Source organism: Podarcis tiliguerta (genome assembly GCF_965153285.1).
Source record: "Podarcis tiliguerta genome assembly, chromosome: 4".
Lineage (NCBI taxonomy): Eukaryota > Metazoa > Chordata > Lepidosauria > Squamata > Lacertidae > Podarcis > Podarcis tiliguerta.
The window spans coordinates 9,491,358-9,512,069 of NC_139537.1; the positions used below are offsets into that span (position 1 = coordinate 9,491,358).

At 46.9% G+C, this 20,712-nt stretch overlaps 1 protein-coding gene across 2 annotated transcripts in view; it reads right to left on the reverse strand.

Moving 5' to 3' along the window:
- The window catches only part of GAB2 (GRB2 associated binding protein 2), a 143,797-nt gene that overhangs the window by 53,406 nt on the left and 69,679 nt on the right, over nucleotides 1-20,712 (reverse strand). For both annotated transcript variants that reach the window (XM_083436464.1, XM_083436465.1), the window contains exon 2: nucleotides 11,834-12,134. In XM_083436464.1, the coding sequence (XP_083292590.1) occupies nucleotides 11,834-12,134 (301 nt within the window). The remainder of the gene's footprint in view (nucleotides 1-11,833; nucleotides 12,135-20,712) is intronic.

Here is a 20,712-nt window from a genome sequence, read left to right on the forward strand (position 1 = left end):
GGTGGAGAAGAAGAGCATGGCAAAATTCGCAGAGGCACGGATTCCGAAGACGCTGTGTTTCACTTTTCATGTTGTTTGGGAAAAGGGAGACGACGCAGGGTGGCTTTTAATCGCAAACTGAATCGGACCCCTCTCCCGCCCTTCGTTCCAGCCGTGTGCCGAAGCGTTTGCCGACTTCCTGCTCCTCCGAGCGCTCGACACCCTTCCCCTCCTCCTCTACCCCAAGCCCTGCCAAGAAAGCGCACATGGCGACCTGCCTTTGCGAGCCAGCCACCCCCAAGTCATTGTTAATCTGCTCATGATCTCTCTTCCCCCACCACCCCAGAGACAATGCGCCGAACGCACAAAGCCAGCAGGGAAGGAAGCGGGAGTGTGCTGCTCACAATGGCGAGGAAGCACTCGGGGGTCTGCCTGCAGCTGCTGCCATTTCCCCGGCCCTGCTAAGGTGTCGCTCTTAAGCCAACGGCTGCCGCAAGCAAATGCCGTTGCAGTTCAGAGGCCTTCAGTGTGTTGCCGGAGGCCTTTTTGCAATTCTTCAACAACCATCTGTCATATTAAGAGAGAGAGAGAGAGTTTACTTCCTATCTTAGAATCATAGAATCATAGAGTTGGAAGAGACCACAAGGGCCATCGAGTCCAACCCCCTGCCAAGCAGGAAACACCATCAGAGCACTCCTGACATATGGTTGTCAAGCCTCTGCTTAAAGACCTCCAAAGAAGGAGACTCCACCACACTCCTTGGCAGCAAATTCCCCTGTCGAACAGCTCTTACTGTCAGGAGGTTCTTCCTAATGTTTAGGTGGAATCTTCTCCCTTGTAGCTTGGATCCATTGCTCCGTGTCCGCTTCTCTGGAGCAGCAGAAAACAACCTTTCTCCCTCCTCTATGTGACATCCTTTTATATATTTGAACATGGCTATCATATCACCCCTTAACCTCCTCTTCCCCAGGCTAAACATGCCCAGCTCCCTTAGCCGTTCCTCATAAGGCATCGTTTCCAGGCCTTTGACCATTTTGGTTGCCCTCGTGTGGACACATTCCAGTTTGTCAGTGTCCTTCTTGAACTGTGGTGCCCAGAACTGGACACAGTACTCCAGGTGAGGTCTGACCAGAGCAGAATACAGTGGCACTATTACTTCCCTTGATCTAGATGCTATACTCCTATTGATGCAGCCCAGAATTGCATTGGCTTTTTTAGCTGCCGCATCACACTGATTTGCTTCTTGAAGTTTCCTGTCTTGGATTAATGAAGGCAGGCACAGGAAGGTGATGGAGGAAGATGAAGGATGGGGGGCTGGGAGAAGAGGGGGAGGCTCCCAGGTGAGAGCTGGGAGGATTCACTCTTCTGTGTGAGGAATAAGGGTTAAAACGTAATTATGACAGAGGACCTCGTGTTTATTTCTTCTTTTTTTCATCTTCTCTTCTGCTACTTTATTTTCTTCTTTTGCTTATTCTTGCTTCTTTCCTTCTTATATTCTTCGGATGAGTTCGGCTTTCATTGTATTTTATGTTGAAAATTCCAAACAAATATTGATAAATATATATACAGTGGTACTTCTGGATGCGAACGGGATCCGTTCCGGAGCCCCATTCGCATCGTGACGTGAATGTAAGATGCGACTGTGCGTGTCACTGCTTCCACGCATGATGTCATTTTGAGCACCTGTGCATGCGGCGAAACCCGGAAGTAACGTGCCCCGTTACTTCCAGGTCGCAGTGGAGCGCTACCTGAAAATATTTAAGCTGAAGCGTATTCATCCCGAGGTATGGCTGTAAAAGGATGCACAGGCAGTACAGAGGGTAGGGATGCGGGTGGCGCTGTGGTCTAAATCACTGATACTCTTGGGCTTGCCGATCTGAAGGTCGGTGGTTCAAATCCCTGCAACAGAGTAAGTTCCCATCACTCTGTCCCAGCTCCTGCCAACCTAGCAGTTCGAAAGCAAACCAGTGCAAGTAGATAAATAGGTACCACTGCAGCGGGAAGGTAAACAGCGTTTCCGTGCACTCTGGCACTCGTCATGGTCCTCCATGTGCCAGTAGCGGTTTAGTCCTGCTGGCCACACGACCCAGAAAGCTGTCTGTGGACAAACGCCGGCTCCCTCTGCCTGAAAAGCGAGATGAGCGCCGCAACCCCGTAGTTGCCTTTGACTGGACTTAACCGTCCAGGGGTCCTTTCCCTTTAAATCCTTAGAATGGTAGAATTGTAAGGGACTACAAGGATCACATAGCCAAACTTAATTTGTTCTAGAGGTTGGTTCTTAACCTGAAACTGTTCTTAACCTGAAGCACCACTTTAGCTAATGGGGCCTCCTGCTGCCACCGCGCCGCCAGAGCACCATTTCTGTTCTCATCCTGAAGCAAAGTTCTTAACCCGAGGTACTATTTCTGGGTTAGCGGAGTCTGTAACCTGAAGCGTATGTAACCTGAGGTACCACTGTAATAATAATAATAATAATAATAATAATAATAATAATAATATCCCAGCCCTACATAAGAGATGCCAGGCATTTAATCTGGGGCTTTCTGCCTGCTCGCCGCTCACTTCCTCCCAGAAATCGACAGGAGTCTCGAGGAGTTAAAAGTTAACTTCTGTTGCCACCAGAGGACCATTGTGAGCACACAGAGTTCTCTGATGGGACCGCTATGAACTTTGCTTCCAAAGGCTGCTGTGTTCACACTAAGTCCTTTGTGCCCCTGTGTCAGAACAGTCCGTGACTCAGACATCCCTCTCCCCTCCATTCTCTTCCCCAGACACACTTCTCCCCTTGCTTTTATTTCCTCCTCCTTTCCAAAGATCTTCTGTGGGGAGGGAGGGAAGCAAAACCCATACTGGGGGCGGGGGGCAGGGGGTCAGGAACTGTGCGACCCAAGGAGACACACTGTACACACTTCCAAGGTTGTGCTTTTCAGACCATGCACAGAAATGCATCAAAGGGGGGGGGGGAATGAATTACTTCAAACAGTTCCTCGAAATGAGCTCCTTTGCAAGCAAATGAATCCTGATTTTTCATGCTCAAGTGTGAGGCATTTGGGAAACACCACCTGAGAGCATGCAGGGGGTGGGTCATAAAGTTGGAAGGGTCCACGAAGGTCATCCAGTCCAACCCCCTGCAATTCAGGAATTTTCACCCAACGTGGGGCTTGAACACACGACCTCGATATTGGGAGTCTCATGCACTACCGATGGAGCTATATGACTCCGTGACACTTGGTCCCTTCAGTTCCTCATTTAACCATTCTTCAGGCATCTGTATTTCTGCATGACTTTGAATTTCACTTAAGTCCTCGTGAAACCCATCGGCATTTTATCGCTTAATATACAAACCTTTGTGTGCAATTTTGCCTGCTACTATTTATTGCAAGCTACTTCTTCGCACGCAATGCATTTTGCATGTTATTTTCCACTGTCACCTGTGTGTTTAATGTTGTTTGGAGACACCCTTACTCCCCTAGCAAAACTACAATTCCCAGAGTGGTTTAACAACCAATGCCTCTTCACAAGGGACACTGGGAATTGTAGCTCCCTGAGGGGACTGGAGGGTCTCCTAAAAACTCTCAGCACACGTAACAAACTATAGTTCCCAGAATTCCTTGGGAGAAGCCCTGATTATCTGTCGTGTGCGGATGATGTCACACGTGTGATGTCACATGCCATGCGCACTGCAGTGCCTGCCGCCACTGTGGCGAGGCCTGGCCCCTCAAAATTGGGGGCAGTGCCGGATTAAACTCTGTTGCAGCCCGTAGGAAGTTGAAACCTCGGGGGCCCCCTCACAAATTATCTCCTAATACTTGATTGTGTCAGCATCACCCTTGAGCCAGTGCCACTAACTGGACTCATCCACTTCAGCCCCGACTGGGCTAGGCGAGCTGGGTAGCACTTCCAGAGACCACCTTCTGCACAGGAACAGGTCAAAGTGCTGCGGACTCACAGCTTAGAGTTGTGAGCACCGGATTCACTTCCACAAGTAGACAGTCGTCGCACAGCAGAGTACAGCAGAGTCTAGCAGAGTATATAAACAACTCGGAGAGCAGCTCTGTAGAATATCTTCTTTATTCTATCTACAACTATTATACAACTATATATAGAGCTAAATGAGCCTAAGCCTAAATGAATGCTAAACCGCACTGAGTGTCTGCAGCTGCTCTTAGCAGCAACCTTATCTAAACACACAATCTCTAACACTCAGTCTCTCTCTCTCTGACTGACCCACACACTCACTGACTGACCGACTCACTGACCGACTCATTTGATGTGGTGCTGGAGCAGAATAAGTAGAGAGCAGAACACGCCTCCTCCTCTCTGCAGAATCAGCAGACTCCTCAGGAGATTCTTGGATATGGGAGGGGTGAAATCTCCTCAGATTGTACAGTCATATCTCGGGTTACAGCTGCTTCATGTTGCGTTTTTTCAGGTTACGCACCCGCCGAAATCCTGAAGTACTGGAACGCGTTATTTCTGGGTTTCGGCAGCCACGCATGCGCAGAAGCACGAAATCACGCTTTGCGCATGCGCAGAAGCGCTGAATCGCAACCCGCGCATACGCAGACTGGTGCGCTGCGGGTTGCGAACGTGCATCCCGCACAGATCACGTTCGCAACCCCAGCGTCCGCTGTAATTTTCTTTCAAGATCAAATCAATATTATTTTGATCTTGCAGGGCCCTGAAAAGGACCCATCGGCCGGTGCCTACTCTGCCTGTATGGTAATCCAGCACAGATTTTTTTTTGGGGGGGGATCTCAGCCTCATCTCAACAGACTTGGGGGGGGGGTGAAGACACCTCAGCCCTACAGAGTTGGGGCCTACGGGCGTTGCACTCAGGTTGGGCTCAAGGCCTGTCATTCTGGGAGCACCCAGCTGCTGAAAACCAATCACATTCCTGAGTCCGTGTTTTTGTTCCACGAGCGTTCCTGCTTCAGAAATCTGAACGATGCACTTAAGGGCAGAAGAAGAGTTTGGCTGCTGGATTGGGCCCATCTAGTCTCATCGCAGCCAAACACAGATGCATTTTATGGGAAGCCTGCACTTGAGCAGTATTTATTTTAAGCATAGCTCAGAGTGGGTTGGGCTGGATTCCTCATCCGATCTGAAAGTGAGAGGGGGGAGGCAGAAGGAGAGAGAGAGAGGCAGAGAGCTAACAGCACACAAAAGTATGTTTTAGCAAAACAGATGAGAAACTTCGGTTCCCAGATGAGAGTTGGACGCTTGCCCATTGGGGCAGGCAAAATACAGACAGCGCCATTCCTAAGAAGCGATTAACATTTCTGCAGCAGGGATAGCCAGTGCTTTGGCGTGAATGCTCAAGCCCAAAGAACGAGACCACGTGGCTCAAGCACGTACCAAGCTTGTGGATAGCAAGAACCAGAAATGCCGTGATTGTTGTTGTTGTTGTTTAGTCGTTCAGTCGTGTCCAACTCTTTGTGACCCCCTGGACCAGAGCACGCCAGGCACTCCTGTCTTCCACTGCCTCCCGCAGTTTGGTCAGGTTCATGTTTGTAGCTTCGAGAACACTGTCTAACCATCTCGTCCTCTGTTGTCCCCTTCTCCTTGTGCCCTCCATCTTTCCCAACATCAGGGTCTTTTCCAGTGAGTCTTCTCTTCTCATGAGGTGGCCAAAGTATTGGAGCCTCAGCTTCAGGATCTGTCCTTCCAATGAGCACTCAGGGTTGATTTCCTTCAGAATGGATGCATTTGATCTTCTTGCAGTCCATGGGACTCTCAAGAGTTCCCTCCAGCACCATAATTCAAAAGCGTCAATTCTTCGGCGATCAGCCTTCTTTATGGTCCAGAAATGCCGTGATGGATCACACCAAAGATCTACTCGGAGCCATGTATGGCTTCCTATAGTGGCCATACAGATAGTTCCTGGAAGCCCACAAGCCGGATAGTGTTGGATGTGCAGCAGCAAGAATCATTACATTTTCAACTCGAGGGTTAATTATGTTATCAGTAAACCAGCCAACCAAGGGGCATGTCTGGAGGTGTTGCTTAGCATCCAGTCAGAGTAGCATGATCTCTAGTGCTCTGATTGGCTATGCACTTCCGAGGGAGCTTGTCCTCTGTGTGTTTGGTTGAATGTCTCCCTGCTCTGTACAAGGCCTGAACTAAGAAAGGCAAAACTTTATTTTGCCTATGGCTTTGCACTGTTTACCACAGCAAAGTGTTATTGGGATTTCTTTCTCTCTGGACTCTGCTTGTGTTAAGTGACTTTGCGAAGCAGCCACAAAGACTACTCTTCTACGCCTGCCCCTTGTCGGCATCTGTTGCATAGCTCTTTCCCTTTTCTTGTGAGGAATCCTATTCGGAATAAGGGAATTTCCCTTTAAAAAGGGGAAACGTTGACAGCTATGATCTGTTGCTTGGTGGCATGCAACATAGCCATTAATACTACTAAGACTAGTCCTCATTAATTTGTCTGGTCTCCTCAAAAGTGGGCAGAGCAATGAACGTAAATTTTGACATTACAGTCGTACATTGGAAGTCAAACGGAATCTGTTCCGGAAGTCCGTTTGACTTTCAAAACGTTCAAAAGCCAAAGCGCAGCTCCTGCAGCCAATCGGAAGCCACAAAGGCCCCTCGGATGTTCGACTTCCAAAAATAGTTCGCAAACCAGAGCACTTACTTCCGGGCTTGCGGCGTTCAGGAGACAAAACGTTCGAGAACTAAGCTGTCCGAAAACCAAGGTACGACTGTATAGTAGGCTAGTTTCCGCACAAACCAAAACATCCCTCTGTCCAGACAATCAAGAGGCATTGTCAGGGGCACATCCTTGCTAAGCCAAAACATGCAAAAGGGGTGTGAAGGAGGATGAGTGAGGGGTGTGGCCTAGGGAGAACCCCAAGGGCCAGGTAGAGAGGGCTTGAGGGCTATATATGGTCCCCACTATTGTCTTTGAAGAATGCTGGGCTGGGGAAAAGATTGGTGAATCGAGGAGGCAGTCAGGGCAGGAGAGAAGCTAGAAGATCATCACTCTTGGTGAAAAGGTTCAGCCAAACGAGGATTTAGAAGGCATCTATGTGGGAATGTTCAGGGATGCAGGAGAGGATATATTGTTTGATTATAGCCTTTCCAACTTGTGTAAACAAGTTCAAAATTTAGCAGAGTAACATTCCCCTTTTTAAACTCAGCGGATGCTCACTTTGCTCAGGCTCACTAAAGCCTCTCTAATCACTGTTCTGTTATTTCCCCCTTATTCCCTCATAAAAGATAAGACACGACACAGTCTTCTATAGAAGTATAAAAAGAGTTTACTCACATTATGTTCACAATCGGATCCCAGAAGGCAGGCTTAGCTTAGAAAAGTAACATACACCTGGAAACTATCTCATAAGGAGACAGTCCCTTTGTCCTCTCTTGGCTGGAAGTCAAGAGAGCATCTTTGGCTAAGCGGATGTTGCTTCTTCGATGCATGTAGTGAAAGAGAGAGAGAGAGATGGCTGCCCTGCCCTGTGCTTTTGTCGTTACCTGCACAGGTGAGGCCACGCCCACCTCTAGTCACATGCAGAGGAAGTCTGCCCCAGCCCAGAAGGAAACAGGAAGTTTTCCTGCTGGCTGGACAAACATGTGTAAACTCTAGGAATGTTGTACTTGACTGCTCTTGTGTTTCACATCCCACGATCTACACCCAGAATGCAACAGGAATATCTATAAACGGCCATATGTCCTCTGTAGGCTCAGGTCTTCCTTCCTCCTGTGAACATAAAACAGCTTGGGAGCAATTGATTCCCACCTCAAGACGCCTCTCTTCCCTAATGCATCCAGACACGTCTGCCGAGTTTGCGGCTGCCGAACGCCGTGGCTTTTCGTTAGGCTAGATCAGAAGAGATCAGTCTTGGCAGGTGAATTTGCTTCCTTTCCTGGGGCGCTAACCAAGTGCGAGTTCTTCTTGCAAGGCCCTCCTCTCGCCTGCCGCTGAGGTCACTTGGTCGACGCTTGGAGCTTTTCCACTTCAAACAATTCCCCTCCTCCCTCCGGGACGAGTCTGCTCCTAGCTTGTTTTCCACGGTGCCACTGATGACAATAGCCAGACTTCGATTACACATGGAAGTTCTGCATTGATTCTGCAGAACCGGGGCTTGTTTTGCTAACGGGAACACAAACTGCAGCCCGGACGTCTGACTGATAAATGTTGAGACCAAAGTCCTGCAAAGGGACATCTCCAAAAAGCCAAACAACTTGCATTCCTTAGCGAGGTGCCATCTGGTGGTCCCTCTACCAAGAACCCAGAATATGGAAACTGGATATGAGAGCCAGTGTGGTGTAGTGGTTAAGAGCAGTAGACTCGTAATCTGGGGAACCGGGTTCGCCTCCCCGCTCCCCCACATGCAGCTGCTGGGTGACCTTGGGCCAGTCACACTTCTTTGAAGTCTCTCAGCCCCACTCACCTCACAGAGTGTTTGTTGTGGGGGAGGAAGGGAAAGGAGAATGTTAGCTGCTTTGAGACTCCTTCGGGTAGTGATAAAGCGGGATATCAAATCCAAACTCTTCTTAACACTGGCATGGCACCATTAGTGAAGATGCTACTTTACCGAGTTATAAGGAGGAAAAGGAGGTTCTGAAGGTATTTTTAATTTAGTTGGACAAGAAGGAGTTTAGTCATCTTGATATCTGTAAACACCCAACGGATAGGCAGTTAGAGAGCCAAGGGCGTGAACAACCAGGGATATATGTTTTTTAAAAAGTTTGGAATCTCTCTCTCTATAGCCTTTGGAATGTAAACACCCTTCAAAGTTTGAGGAGATGTGTCAGGGTTCTTCTCGGCATGGAAGATTGAGCACCACCCAATGACCGCTGTCCTGTTTTAATTTGGAAGAGGTATAGCAAACTTCTAATGTTCTTACAGTCACGAAATTAAAAGACGCCTGCTTCTTGCGAGAAAAACAATGACAAACCTAGACAGCATCTTAAAAAGCAGAGACATCACTTTGCCGACAAAGGTCCGTATAGTTAAAGCTATGGTTTTCCCAGTACTGATGTATGGAAGTGAGAGGTGCACCATAGAGAAGGCTGATCGCCGAAGAATTGATGCTTTTGAATTATGGTGCTGGAGGAGATTCTTTAGGGTCCCATGGACTGCAAGAAGATCAAACAAATTGTCCAGTAGCACCCTTAGAGACCAACTAAGTTTGTTCTTGGTATGAGCTTTTGTGTGCGTCCTGTATACCTGAAGGAGCATCTCCACACCCATCGTTCTGCCTGGACACTGAGGTCCAGCTCCGAGGGCCTTCTGGTGGTTCCCTCGCTGAGAGAAGTGAGGTTACAGGGAACCAGGCAGAGGGCCTTCTCGGTAGTGGTGCCTGACCTGCGGAACACCCTCCCAGCAGATGTCAAGGCAATAAACAACTATTTTACTTTTAAAAGACACCTGTTTAGGGAAGTTTTTAACGTCTGATGCTGTGTTGTTTTTGATATTTGGTTGGAAGCCGCCCAGAGTGGCTGGGGAGATAGATAGATAGATAGATAGATAGATAGATAGATGATAGATAGATTATTATTATTATTATTATTAAGCTGTCACAATACGAATTCTAAAACGGTTAAGGCAATACTTAAGCAGCAATACCATAAAATACTATAAATTCTGCAATATCGAAACACAGTTCTAATCAAGATTGCAGATAAGGCTTTGGCCTGAAGGCTCTTTGGAAGAGCTGCAAAGAAGAAGAAGAAGAAGAGGAGGAGGAGGAGGAGGAGTTTGGACTTGATATCCTGCCTTTCACTCCCCTTAAGGAGTCTCAAAATAGCTAACAATCTCCTTTCCCTTCCTCCCCCACAACAAACACTCTGTGAGGTGAGTGGGGCTGAGAGACTTCAGAGAAGTGTAACTAGCCCAAGGTCACCCAGCAGCTGCATGTGGAGGAGCGGGGAAGCAAACCTGGTTCACCAGATTACAAGTCCACCGCTCTTAACCACTACACCACGAAGGCAGTGTGGACCCAAGCAGACCTCCTTTCGGAAGGTGTTCTGCTACGTCGGTACCACAGCTGATAAGGCCCTGTCAAATGTAACACACCTCCACTAGCAGCACCAAATGCAGCCTTTGATGCACATCTCAAATCTTTCAGATGCTTTCAGTATCACAGGAGGCAGTTCTTAAGCTATCTCCGTCACAGGCCATTTAAGGTCAAAACCACCACTGCTTCCTGAAACAAGCTGGAAACCAGCAAAGATCAAACATTGGCAGAGTTATGTGCTCCAGACTGGAGGCTCCAGTTAACAACCGCATTTTGGACTCACTGTACTTTTCAAATCGCCTTCAAAGCAGACCCACCTGGAGTATGCAGTATTCTAATGCAATAATAATACATTTTTCTTTATACCCCGCCCTTCCTGGTTTAAAAACCAGGCTCAGGGTGGCTAACAGCAAATATAAAACATTGATTAAAATGCGACTTAAAAGCAGCATAAAACAGCATAGAATACAACATAAAATGCAGCATCAATATCAATAAAATTCAAAAATTCAGGGGTTACTTTGTTTGGGGGCGGGGGGGGGGGACCCCAGTCAGTAGACATTGAATGATCACCAGGGCTAACTGGCCAAGTTGGTCCTACTAGGGCCAGCAAGGAGGTGTGTGAATAAGAATTTAAATGTGGGGCCCCAGAAAGGGTTTCTTCATAGAAGAGGAAAGGGAAAAGGGAACAGAGGATCAGGCTAATTCGAATTGAAGGCCAGGTGGAATAGCTCTGTCTTACAGGCCCTGCGGAAGGAGATCAAGTCCTGCAGGGACCCTAGTCTAGTGGGACAGAGCATTCCACCAGGTCAGAGCCACCACTGAGAAGGCCCTGGTGGAGGATAGTCTGGCTTCCTTAGGGCCCGGGACCTTTAAGCTATTATTGTTCATGGACCTTAGGGTCCTCTATGGGACATATCAGGAGAGGCGGTCCAGTAAATGTAGAAACGGCAAGGGCAAGAGTGAACATTATTATATACAGATTAAAAGGACACTATTGCAGATTTTTTAAACCATGAAATGAAAGGCTGTGGAAGCAAGTGCTAAGGGAATGGCTTTGTTTTGCTGCAAGATGGACATGCCTATAAGAAGGGAGGACCAGGAATGGATTATTGAACAGGCTAGAGACCCTCAAAATTCATGGCGCGGTTCAAGAAGAGGACCCAGCTTCAGAACGTGGTTCATCAAGAGCCTCAAAATTCAGGATGTGGTTCACCAAGACCCCGAAAATTCAAGATGTGGTTCACCAAGAACCCCCAAATTCAAGATGTGGTTCACCAAGACCCCGAAAATTCAAGATGTGGTTCACCAAGAACCCCCAAATTCAAGATGTGGTTCACCAAGACCCCGAAAATTCAAGATGTGGTTCACCAAGAACCCCAAAATTCAAGATGTGGTTCACCAAGAACCCCAAAATTCAAGATGTGGTTCACCAACAACCCCCAAATTCATGACGTGGTTCACCACGATCTCCAGTCATTTTTGTTCCCTGCGGACAGCTTGAAAACAATGGTTGCTTTAGACCACACAAATGTACTTGTCAACTTACCTGCTCTCACTCTAGAAAATTAACAATTAACAATTAATTAATTTTATAATGAATGATTTTAGAGTGTTGTGTTGTGTTGTACTTTTGTACTGTATTATTGTTGCTAGCCGCCCTGAGCCCGGCTTCGGCTGGGGAGGGCGGGATATAAATAAAATTTATTATTATTATTATTATTATTATTATTAAAATACATGTCAGGTTTTTCACTTCTACATGTAAGAATCAACCTTTTTCACAAGAGCTTACTGCCTGCTGTTTTAAGGACTTTTTATTCTAAATGGTACTGACGTATGAATTTAGATGCCACGTCTGTGCCGTGAAATTTCGCGCATACCTGGGTTCTCCTCGGACTGGTTGAATCCACAGATCTGGCAAATGCAACGGACCCACTTGTTCATATCCTCCTCTGTTTCCGCCACCAGGTAGAAAGTCCTCTCGCTCGTCTTGATATCGAAGACGTAGCTGTCTTGAAGCTCCTTCTTGTTGAAGGTCAAGCCGGCGTCCACCTGCTCGCAGAAGTTGAGGTTGATCACTCGCAGGGGCTTCTTGGAGTGGTCGTTCTTGTAGTACTCCAGCACGTCGGGGTCTCCGCTCATTCGCCCACTGCGAAGGATAAACCATCGCTTCTTCCATGCCTAGGAAAGAGAGAAGAGGTTGGGAACAGTCTGAATTCCTGGAATTAAGCATCTCATGGCTACCATGGCTGAGCCTATAATTTTTTTTAAAAAAATAGTATTTTATTAATTTTCCAAAAATAAAAAATACCGTATTTTTTGCTCTATAAGACTCACTTTTTCCCTCCTAAAAAGTAAGGGGAAATGTGTGTGTGTCTTATGGAGTGAATGCAGTCTGCGCAGCTATCCCAGAAGCCAGAACAGCAAGAGGGATTGCTGCTTTCGCTGTGCAGCGATCCCTCTTGCTGTTCTGGCTTCTGAGATTCAGAATATTTTTTTTCTTGTTTTCCTCCTCCAAAAACTAGGTGCGTCTTATAGTCTGGTGCATGTTATAGAGCGAAAAATACGGTGAATACAGAATACAGTGGTACCTCGGGTTAAGTGCTTAATTTGTTCTGGAGGTCCGTTCTTAACCTGAAACTGTTCTTAACCTGAAGCACCACTTTAGCTAATGGGGCCTCCTGCTGCCGCCATGCAATTTCTGTTCTCATCCTGAAGCACAGTTCTTAACCCAAGGTACTATTTCTGGGTTAGCGGAGTCTGTACCCTGAAGTGTATGTAACCCTAGGTACCACTGTAACAAAAATAAAAATAACAATACAGAAACAAAACAAAACAAATTGACTTCCCTCTAATCCCTTCCTTGGTTCCATTATTCATCAAGATACTGCATGTCCATTGTTAAGTTTATAACATGTTTAAATCACCTGCAGTCCATTCACAATAAAATTACAAGTATTCTTAAAGCCCTGCTAATGTATTAACCTGTGTACATTGCTTCTGTATATATGCAGGATGAAGAGGTTGAATCAGTCATGATTCAATGGGCACAAGATGTGGGACATAACATTCAAATGGCGGAATGGGAAAAATGATATAAAATTTACAGCATGTGTGGCGATCAAAGAAAACTATATGAAAATGATGTATAGATGGTATCTAACTCCAGCAAAATGAGCAAAAATGTAAAAGGCGAAAGATTTATATGATCTGAGGTGAAACCAGAGGTGGATTTGCCCTGCCAGACCTTAAACTTTATTATGAATCAGCTGCATTTTGTTGGCTGAGAGAATGGCTGCTTCTTGAAAATACTGAAGTGTTGGATTTAGAAGGTTTTAATAATGTATTTGGATGGCATGCATATTTGTGGTATGACAAGGTAAAAGTACATAAAGCATATAAAAATCATATTGTTAGAAAAGCATTGTTTAATGTTTGGATAAGATACAAGGATTTGTTAGAAAATGAGCAAAAATGTATAAAACTAGGGAAATGTATAAAACTAGGGAAAGCAAATGTTGTAAATGTAAAGCAACAGAAGGGACATTTTTCCATATGTGGTGGGATTGTAAAATTAGTAAGAAATTGGGAAATGATTTACAATGAAATGAAGAAAATGTTTAAAATAACCTTTGTTAAAAAACCAGAAGCTTTCTTATTAGGTATCATAGGAGTGGACTTACCAAAAGTACAAAATAATTTGTTTATGTATGCAACAACAAGCCTGTCATGTTTAATACAGCTGACTACGGTAAAAGTTCCCAACTCAGGAAAGCCTTGCCAGGCAGGGTCAACTAATTCTAGATTTTGGCTCAATACTTCTCTTAATAATAATAATAATAATAATAATAATAATAATAATAATATTCTTACACTCTGCCCATCTGACTGGGTTATCCCAGCCTCTCTGGGCGACTTCCTAGCAGACCAATTGGGATGAATAAGCAGCCAATGTCCTGCAAACTACTCCCAAACTTTGTGCAAAGAAATCTGGGATGGATGCTCAATAAGCAGGTTGCCAGAGATATCAAAGCCATGGGGCCCAATCCACCAAAAGATTCTACAGTGGAACCTCGGTTGTCAAACGTAATCCGTTCCGGAACACCGTTCGAGTTCTGAAACGTTCGAAAACCCAAAACTCAGTATGGAAGCCTCAAAACGGAAAACTCAATATGTTTCATGTTTGACTTCTGAGGTGCGTTCGAAAACCGAAGCATTTACTTCCGGGTTTACGGCATTCGAAAACTGAAATGTTCGTCAATGGAGATTTTTAAAAAACCGAGGTATCACTGTGCTGCAAAAAGGATAAACAAAATGAAAAGGGCCCACACAGGACGAGTTAATGAGAGAGAAATAAAGAGAACAAGAGTGTCTGTCTGTGACAGATTTGCTGCCTCATGCAGAAAAATCTCTTGGATGGGCCTTGAACTAGCTGGAAGCAACCTTGAATGGGCAATGAATGCAGAGCTGTGATTTATGGGCGCTGTCAGTAAACTCTGGTCCAGGGCGACGAAAGGGCTGAGCAAGACCGTTTGCCAATGCCTGATCGGAGGAAACATTTATTTAGCACAATTGTATCTCAAAACCTCTTCCAACTTGCTCAGGGCACAATGCACTAAAGTATATAGTCTGAATTAATAAATATAGCTATACTGTGAGTCGTGTGACCTGTAACATCGTTATGGAGGGCTTTTAGGGGTTGAAAATGCAAAGTCTAAATGGAAAGCCTTTCTCAACACCAGCAGATTCTTTGCAAGGTTTACATTTATACAGAAAAGCCGCAATTTGCGCAGGGGTTACGTTCCTGGTCATCACACACTTCTGTGAAATCGTGTGTTAACTGGAAAAGCCCGCAAACACCCTGTTAGTGACATCTTTTAAGACGTTTCCAAGTCACTTCCAGACTCACACTGATTCGCATCTTGAACGCATGTAAATGGAACCCGTTTTTAAAAGCATTTCAGCAGGCTGAAGATTGTATTGCTGCGTTTAAAACTCAGCGTGCCCTACATTTGTCAGAGGTAGCTGAATGGGGCTTACTCCCAGGAAACTATCCATAGGATTGCAGTCATGGCAGACGTCTCAACAGGGCTGTGGAATCGGGTCTCCCCAAATTCAAACTTAGTGCTAACCGCTAAGCCATCCACTGCCATATTAAACCCTGTGGTGACCCCTTAGGCTGTCAAAATCTCAGGGGACCACCCTCGCATATGTTCTCCTAATACGTTTTCGAACTTGCGGCACACTAACTCACGAAAGGCTCAGTATCCGGAGGTTTCTCGTGTGTGCACTCTGGTGGGATAACATTGAACTAAGGTAGCTTGACTGTAGTTGTCTTACAAGATCAAATCAATATTATTTTGATCTGTTGTCACGGGGCCCCTAAAAGGGCCCATAGACTACTCTGCCTATTTGGCAATCTGGCACTGAAACTTTTCTTTACAGTATGCCGATCAGCTAGTCCCAATAATCTGAATACTAATCTATAATACAGTGGTACCTCTGGTTAAGTACTTAATTTGTTCCGGAGGGCCGTTCTTAACCTGAAACTGTTCTTAACCTGAAGCACCACTTTAGCTAATGGGGCCTCCTGCTGTCACTGCGTCGCCGCGCCATGATTTCTGTTCTCATCCTGAAGCAAAGTTCTTAACCCGAGGTAATATTTCTGGGTTAGCGGAGTCTGTAACCTGAAGTGTATGTAACCCGAGGTACCAGTGTAATAATAATAATAATAATAATAATAATAATAATAATAATAATAATTTATTTATACCCCACCCATCTGGCTGGGCTTCCCCAGACACTCTGGGTGGCTTTCAACAGAATATTAAAATACAGTAATGCACCAAACATTAAAAGCTTGCCTAAACGGGGCTGCCTTCAGATGTCCTCTAAAAGTCTGGTAGATGTTGTTTTCTTTGACATCTGGTGGGAGGGCGTTCCGCAGGGTGGGTGCCACTACCGAGAAGGCCCTTTGCCTGGTTCCCTGCTCTCTCTCTCTCTCTCTCTCTCTCTCTCTCTCTGTGTGTGTGTGTGTGTGTTGTACAGCTTGTTTCTCCCACCTCAGGGCTGCACCACCTCCTTCCACTACCAACCAAGCCATTACTAAGGTCCCCACACTTCCAATTCAGCATCTATGCATTGAAGCTGAGGTGTCTGCCCACTTCAGCTTCACTGCTATGCGGCCCCCGCAAAGCTGTCTACAATGGGATGTGGCCCTTGGTCTGAAAGTGTCCCCCAGCCCTGCTCTACGCAACACCTCGGTGTTGCTTCTGTTGGTGCGGGACGACTGAAAGCCTTCTCCATCTCCTTCCCAGCTAACGCAGGACCAATTTCACAAGTCTCCGAACATTCTGCGGCGCTCAATTCTATCTCCCTTTCCCCGGAAAACATCTGTTTTGTATGTAGGATGGAGCTGGCTGAGTGACGCTCGCTCCGAGGGCTGTTTCTCAGATCATGCGTCTCCCTGCCAAAGCAGCGCATGAATCTGTCGAGTGCATATTGGCCCAGCTGTCAGAGACAGACAGCAGGGACTGGAGCTAGAATGTTAAAAAGCACAAGAAACAGCGCCGGCCTTTAATCATAGGTTGCCGAGGGAGCACAGAGGAGATCCACCCAGCCCTTCAACGCACAGCTGTCCCAGCTAAAGCTGCAGGCCTTCCTATGTCGTGCCCCTCCACGCATAACTTGAAAACACCGCAGACAGCATCTTTTGCTAGCCTTTGTAGGTAAAGCTCAAGGGCACAGGCCCCGGACACCAATGTCCCCTGTGCTGATTTTAATAACGTATAGGTGCAATTTTGGGCCATGTTTCTGGGCTGGGGAGACAAACTCTGGCTCATGCTGTTAGGAAGCTTTGTTCTCCATGATGAGGTCCCAACAGGATTTTCTTGACTTACGCTCAATATGGGTTGGGCTCACTCGTAATCTATTGGCAAGAACTACCGATTACACACACGCCAGACAATACAAAACTAAGCACCCTTTGGAGAAAGGGGATACAGCAAAGTTTTTCCCCACCCCCTCTGAGAATTTGGGGAAACGCAATGAAACTGAATGATGGAAGATTCGGAACAACAGATCTCTTATGTTCTCAAGACTAAAAAATAAATGTATCCTACTCAGCGTTTAGTGAATTTATGGGACGCAGGTCGCGCTGTGGGTTAAACCACAGAGACTAGGACTTGCCAATCAGTAGGTCGGCAGTTCGAATCCCCGCGACGGGGTGAGCTCCCGTTGCTCAGTCCCTGCTCCTGCCAACCTAGCAGTTCAAAAGCATGTCAAATTGCAAGTACCGTATTTTTCGCCCTATAGGACGCACTCTTTCCCCTAAAAAATGAAGGGGAAATCTGTGTGCGTCCTATGGGGCGATTACAGGCTTTCGTTGAAGCTTGGAGAGCGAGAGGGGTCAGTGCTATCAGCTAGCCTGGGGAGCCCTGAAGCAGAGCGCCCTGCGCGCCGGGGAGACATCCACAGACATCTGCGGATAGAAGCCTGCTGCATGGAGTGCTCCGCGCTTCGGGCAGACATCGGCCAGCCCCACAAGCTCGGGGGACAGCGGGGAAGCGTAGCGCCGTCATCCCGCTGTTCCCCGACCTGGTTTGGGGGGGGGAATAAAGGAAAACATTTTTTCCTTTATTTCCCCCCCAAAAAACTAGGTGCGTCCTATGGGACGGAGCGTCCTATGGGACGAAAAATACGGTAGATAAATAGGTATCGCTCCGGCGGGAAGGTAAATGGCGTTTCTGTGCCCTGCTCTGGTTCGCTAGAAGCGGCTTAGTCATGCTGGCCACATGACCCGGAAGCTGTACGCCAGCTCCTCGGACAGTAAAGCGAGATGAGATTCGGCCACAACTGGACCTAATGGTCAGGGGTCCCCTTTACCTTTACTCAACATTTAAAATGACTTCTCTCTCTCTCTCTCTCACACACACACACACACACACCATTCCTTTCCTACCTCATCCAACTAGGGCACACACTTAGAAGTCTCCTGTCACCAGTAAATGCAATATTCAGCGACTGCAGATAATCACAACTTGTGCCGCAATTGGAAAGAGAATTAAGGTGGCAGGCATCTGGACCTGACTGGCACTGTGTTTTGCAATGTGACCAACCGCCCTGTAGGCAAAGTATTAAATACAGTCACACCTCTTGTTATGTTTGCTTCATAATACGTTTTTTTCAGGTTGCGTCCCGTGGCAACCCGGAAGTACAGGAAATGGTTACTTCCGGGTTTCGCCACTTGCGCATGCGCAGATGTGCAAAATGACGTCACGTGCGTGCGCAGAAGTGAGGAATCGCGCCCCTTTCAGGTTGCGAACGGGGCTCCGGAACGGATCCCATTTGCAACCAGAGGTACCGCTAAATGGTTTTTAAGTAGGAGAGGATGGGTTTAGAGTTGTGCAGCCTAATAATAATAATAATAATAATAATAATTTATTATTTGTACCCCGCCCATCTGGCTGGGTTTCCCCAGCCACTCTGGGCGGCTTCCAACAAAGATGAAAAATACACTAAAATGTCACACATTAAAAACTTTCCTGAACAGGGCTGCCTTCAGATGTCTTCTGAATGTCAGGTAGTTGTTTATCGCTTTGACATCTGATGGGAGGGCGTTCCACAGGGCGGGCGCCACTACCGAGAAGGCCCTCTGCCTGGTTCCCTGTAGCCTCACATCTCGCAGTGAGGGAACCGCCAGAAGGCCCTCGGTGCTGGACCTCAGTGTCCGGGCAGAACGATGGAGGTGGAGACGCTCCTTCAGGTATACTGGACCGAGGCCGTTTAGGGCTTTAAAGGCAGCACCAACACTTTGAATTGTGCTCGGAAACGTACTGGGAGCCAATGTAGGTCTTTCAAGATGGTGTTATGTGGTCTCGGCGGCCGCCCCCCAGTCACCAGTCTAGCTGCCACATTCTGGATTAGTTGTAGTTTCCGGGTCACCTTCAAAGGTAGCCCCACGCATTGCAGTAGTCCCATTTGTGTTAGGGACCCCCCCCTAAAAGCGTGCATCCCTGATTATTTGTGCTCATAATGGTATCAGGTGATTATAGACGACACTGCTTTCAATACTGGTTTGGGGCCTGCAAGTGTTTCCTGGTGGACACACTGCTTTGTTTCCAAATCAGGGCATGGCCTGTAACTTCCGGCAGAAACCCTGTGTCTTTTCATGCCACAATTGTTTCGATTCATTACTACTTTTGTCTTGTTTCCCCCCCTGTGCTACAGAACAAGGTTACTGCCCCTCCTGACAGAAGTTGCTGCAACACTGGGGTAGCATCAAAGGGCAACGAAAGCGGAATGATGCATAGACAGCCCCATATTAATCCACCAGTAAATGCACTATTTATTGCATTAGTCACAGGTTGCAGAATACGCCCACGGAAAACGCCGCCACTGCCAGACCTAATTTATTTTGTGTTTATATTTATTTATAATATTTGCATACAGCTTCTACAACCAGGATGATTCCCAAAGCAGTCCCAACAGCCATTAAAAATAGTAATCAGTTAAAACAACAATTAACTAACCGCGACATTCAGCAATTAAGACGGAGTAAACAACAGACAGAAAAGCAGCACTACAGGAGTTCTCAAACAGCGGCAGACAATTTCAAAGGGAAGAGACCCAATGAAATAACAGGTCTTTACCCCTCTCCATCTTTTGCTTAAAAATCTCTACAGTGGTACCCCGCAAGACGAATGCCTCGGAAGACGAAAAACCCGCTAGACGAAAGGGTTTTTCATTTTTTGAGGTGCTTCGCAAGACGGATTTTCCAAAGGGCTTGCTTTGCTAGACGAAACAGCCCTGCCTCTCCTTTCATGGCGACGGTCGCACACTCTCTTCCCCGCTCCTCCGGCTCCCTCCCACCTTCCGGCCGACCTTCCGGCTGCCTCGCGCCGCTGCCCACCGCCCTCGCGTGCTCCCCTCAGGAGCCGTTGCCGCCAGCAGCCAGCGCTGCAGCCGGAGTCGCGCTCCTGAGCCCCGTCGCCCTCCAGCAGCCGCGTCGCGTGGTGTCCACAAGGCGCGGGTGAGTCCAAGGACCGGCTGCGGCAGTTGCCCTGCTTCTCCCCACCCCTCCCTGCCGTGGTGCTTCGCAAGACGAAAAAACTCGCTCTACGAGAAAACTCGCAGAACGAATTAATTTCGTCTTGCCAGGCACCACTGTAATGAGTAGCTGGATCAGACCAAAAGACCACCTAGTTCAGCACCTTGCTTCTTACAGTGAGAGCAACCAGACCCCACAGAAAACCCACAAGCAAGGCAGAAAGGCAGTAATGAGGTTCCACTTTGCTCTCATGCCTAATATTGGTGGACCAGACTCAACTCCCCCCCTTCTTCCAAAAGGAAAACAAGGCAGCAAACATTGAAAGGTCAAAACAGTACAATTTAAATTAAAAGTAAAATAAAAACTGTTTAAAACATTAAACTATCCAACACAACTCAATACATTTAGAAAAATCTAAATACATATAACAGCTTTGCAGTTCTTAATTTCATGGCCAGTATCAATCAGCCACCAAGTGCCTGGGGAACAGGAATGCTTTTCAATTTCTTCTGGATGTCAACAACGAGGGAGACACACACACCACATCAGAGGCACAAATGGGGAGCCACCACCCAAAAGTCCCTGTAATGTGTCAATGCAAACTGGGCACCGCCATCAGAGCCTTGGATGGCAATAGCCACTGAGAAGCCTATCCACCTCAATTAAAATGTGACAGATCCTCCTTTTAATAATAATAAAAAAGCCACCTAA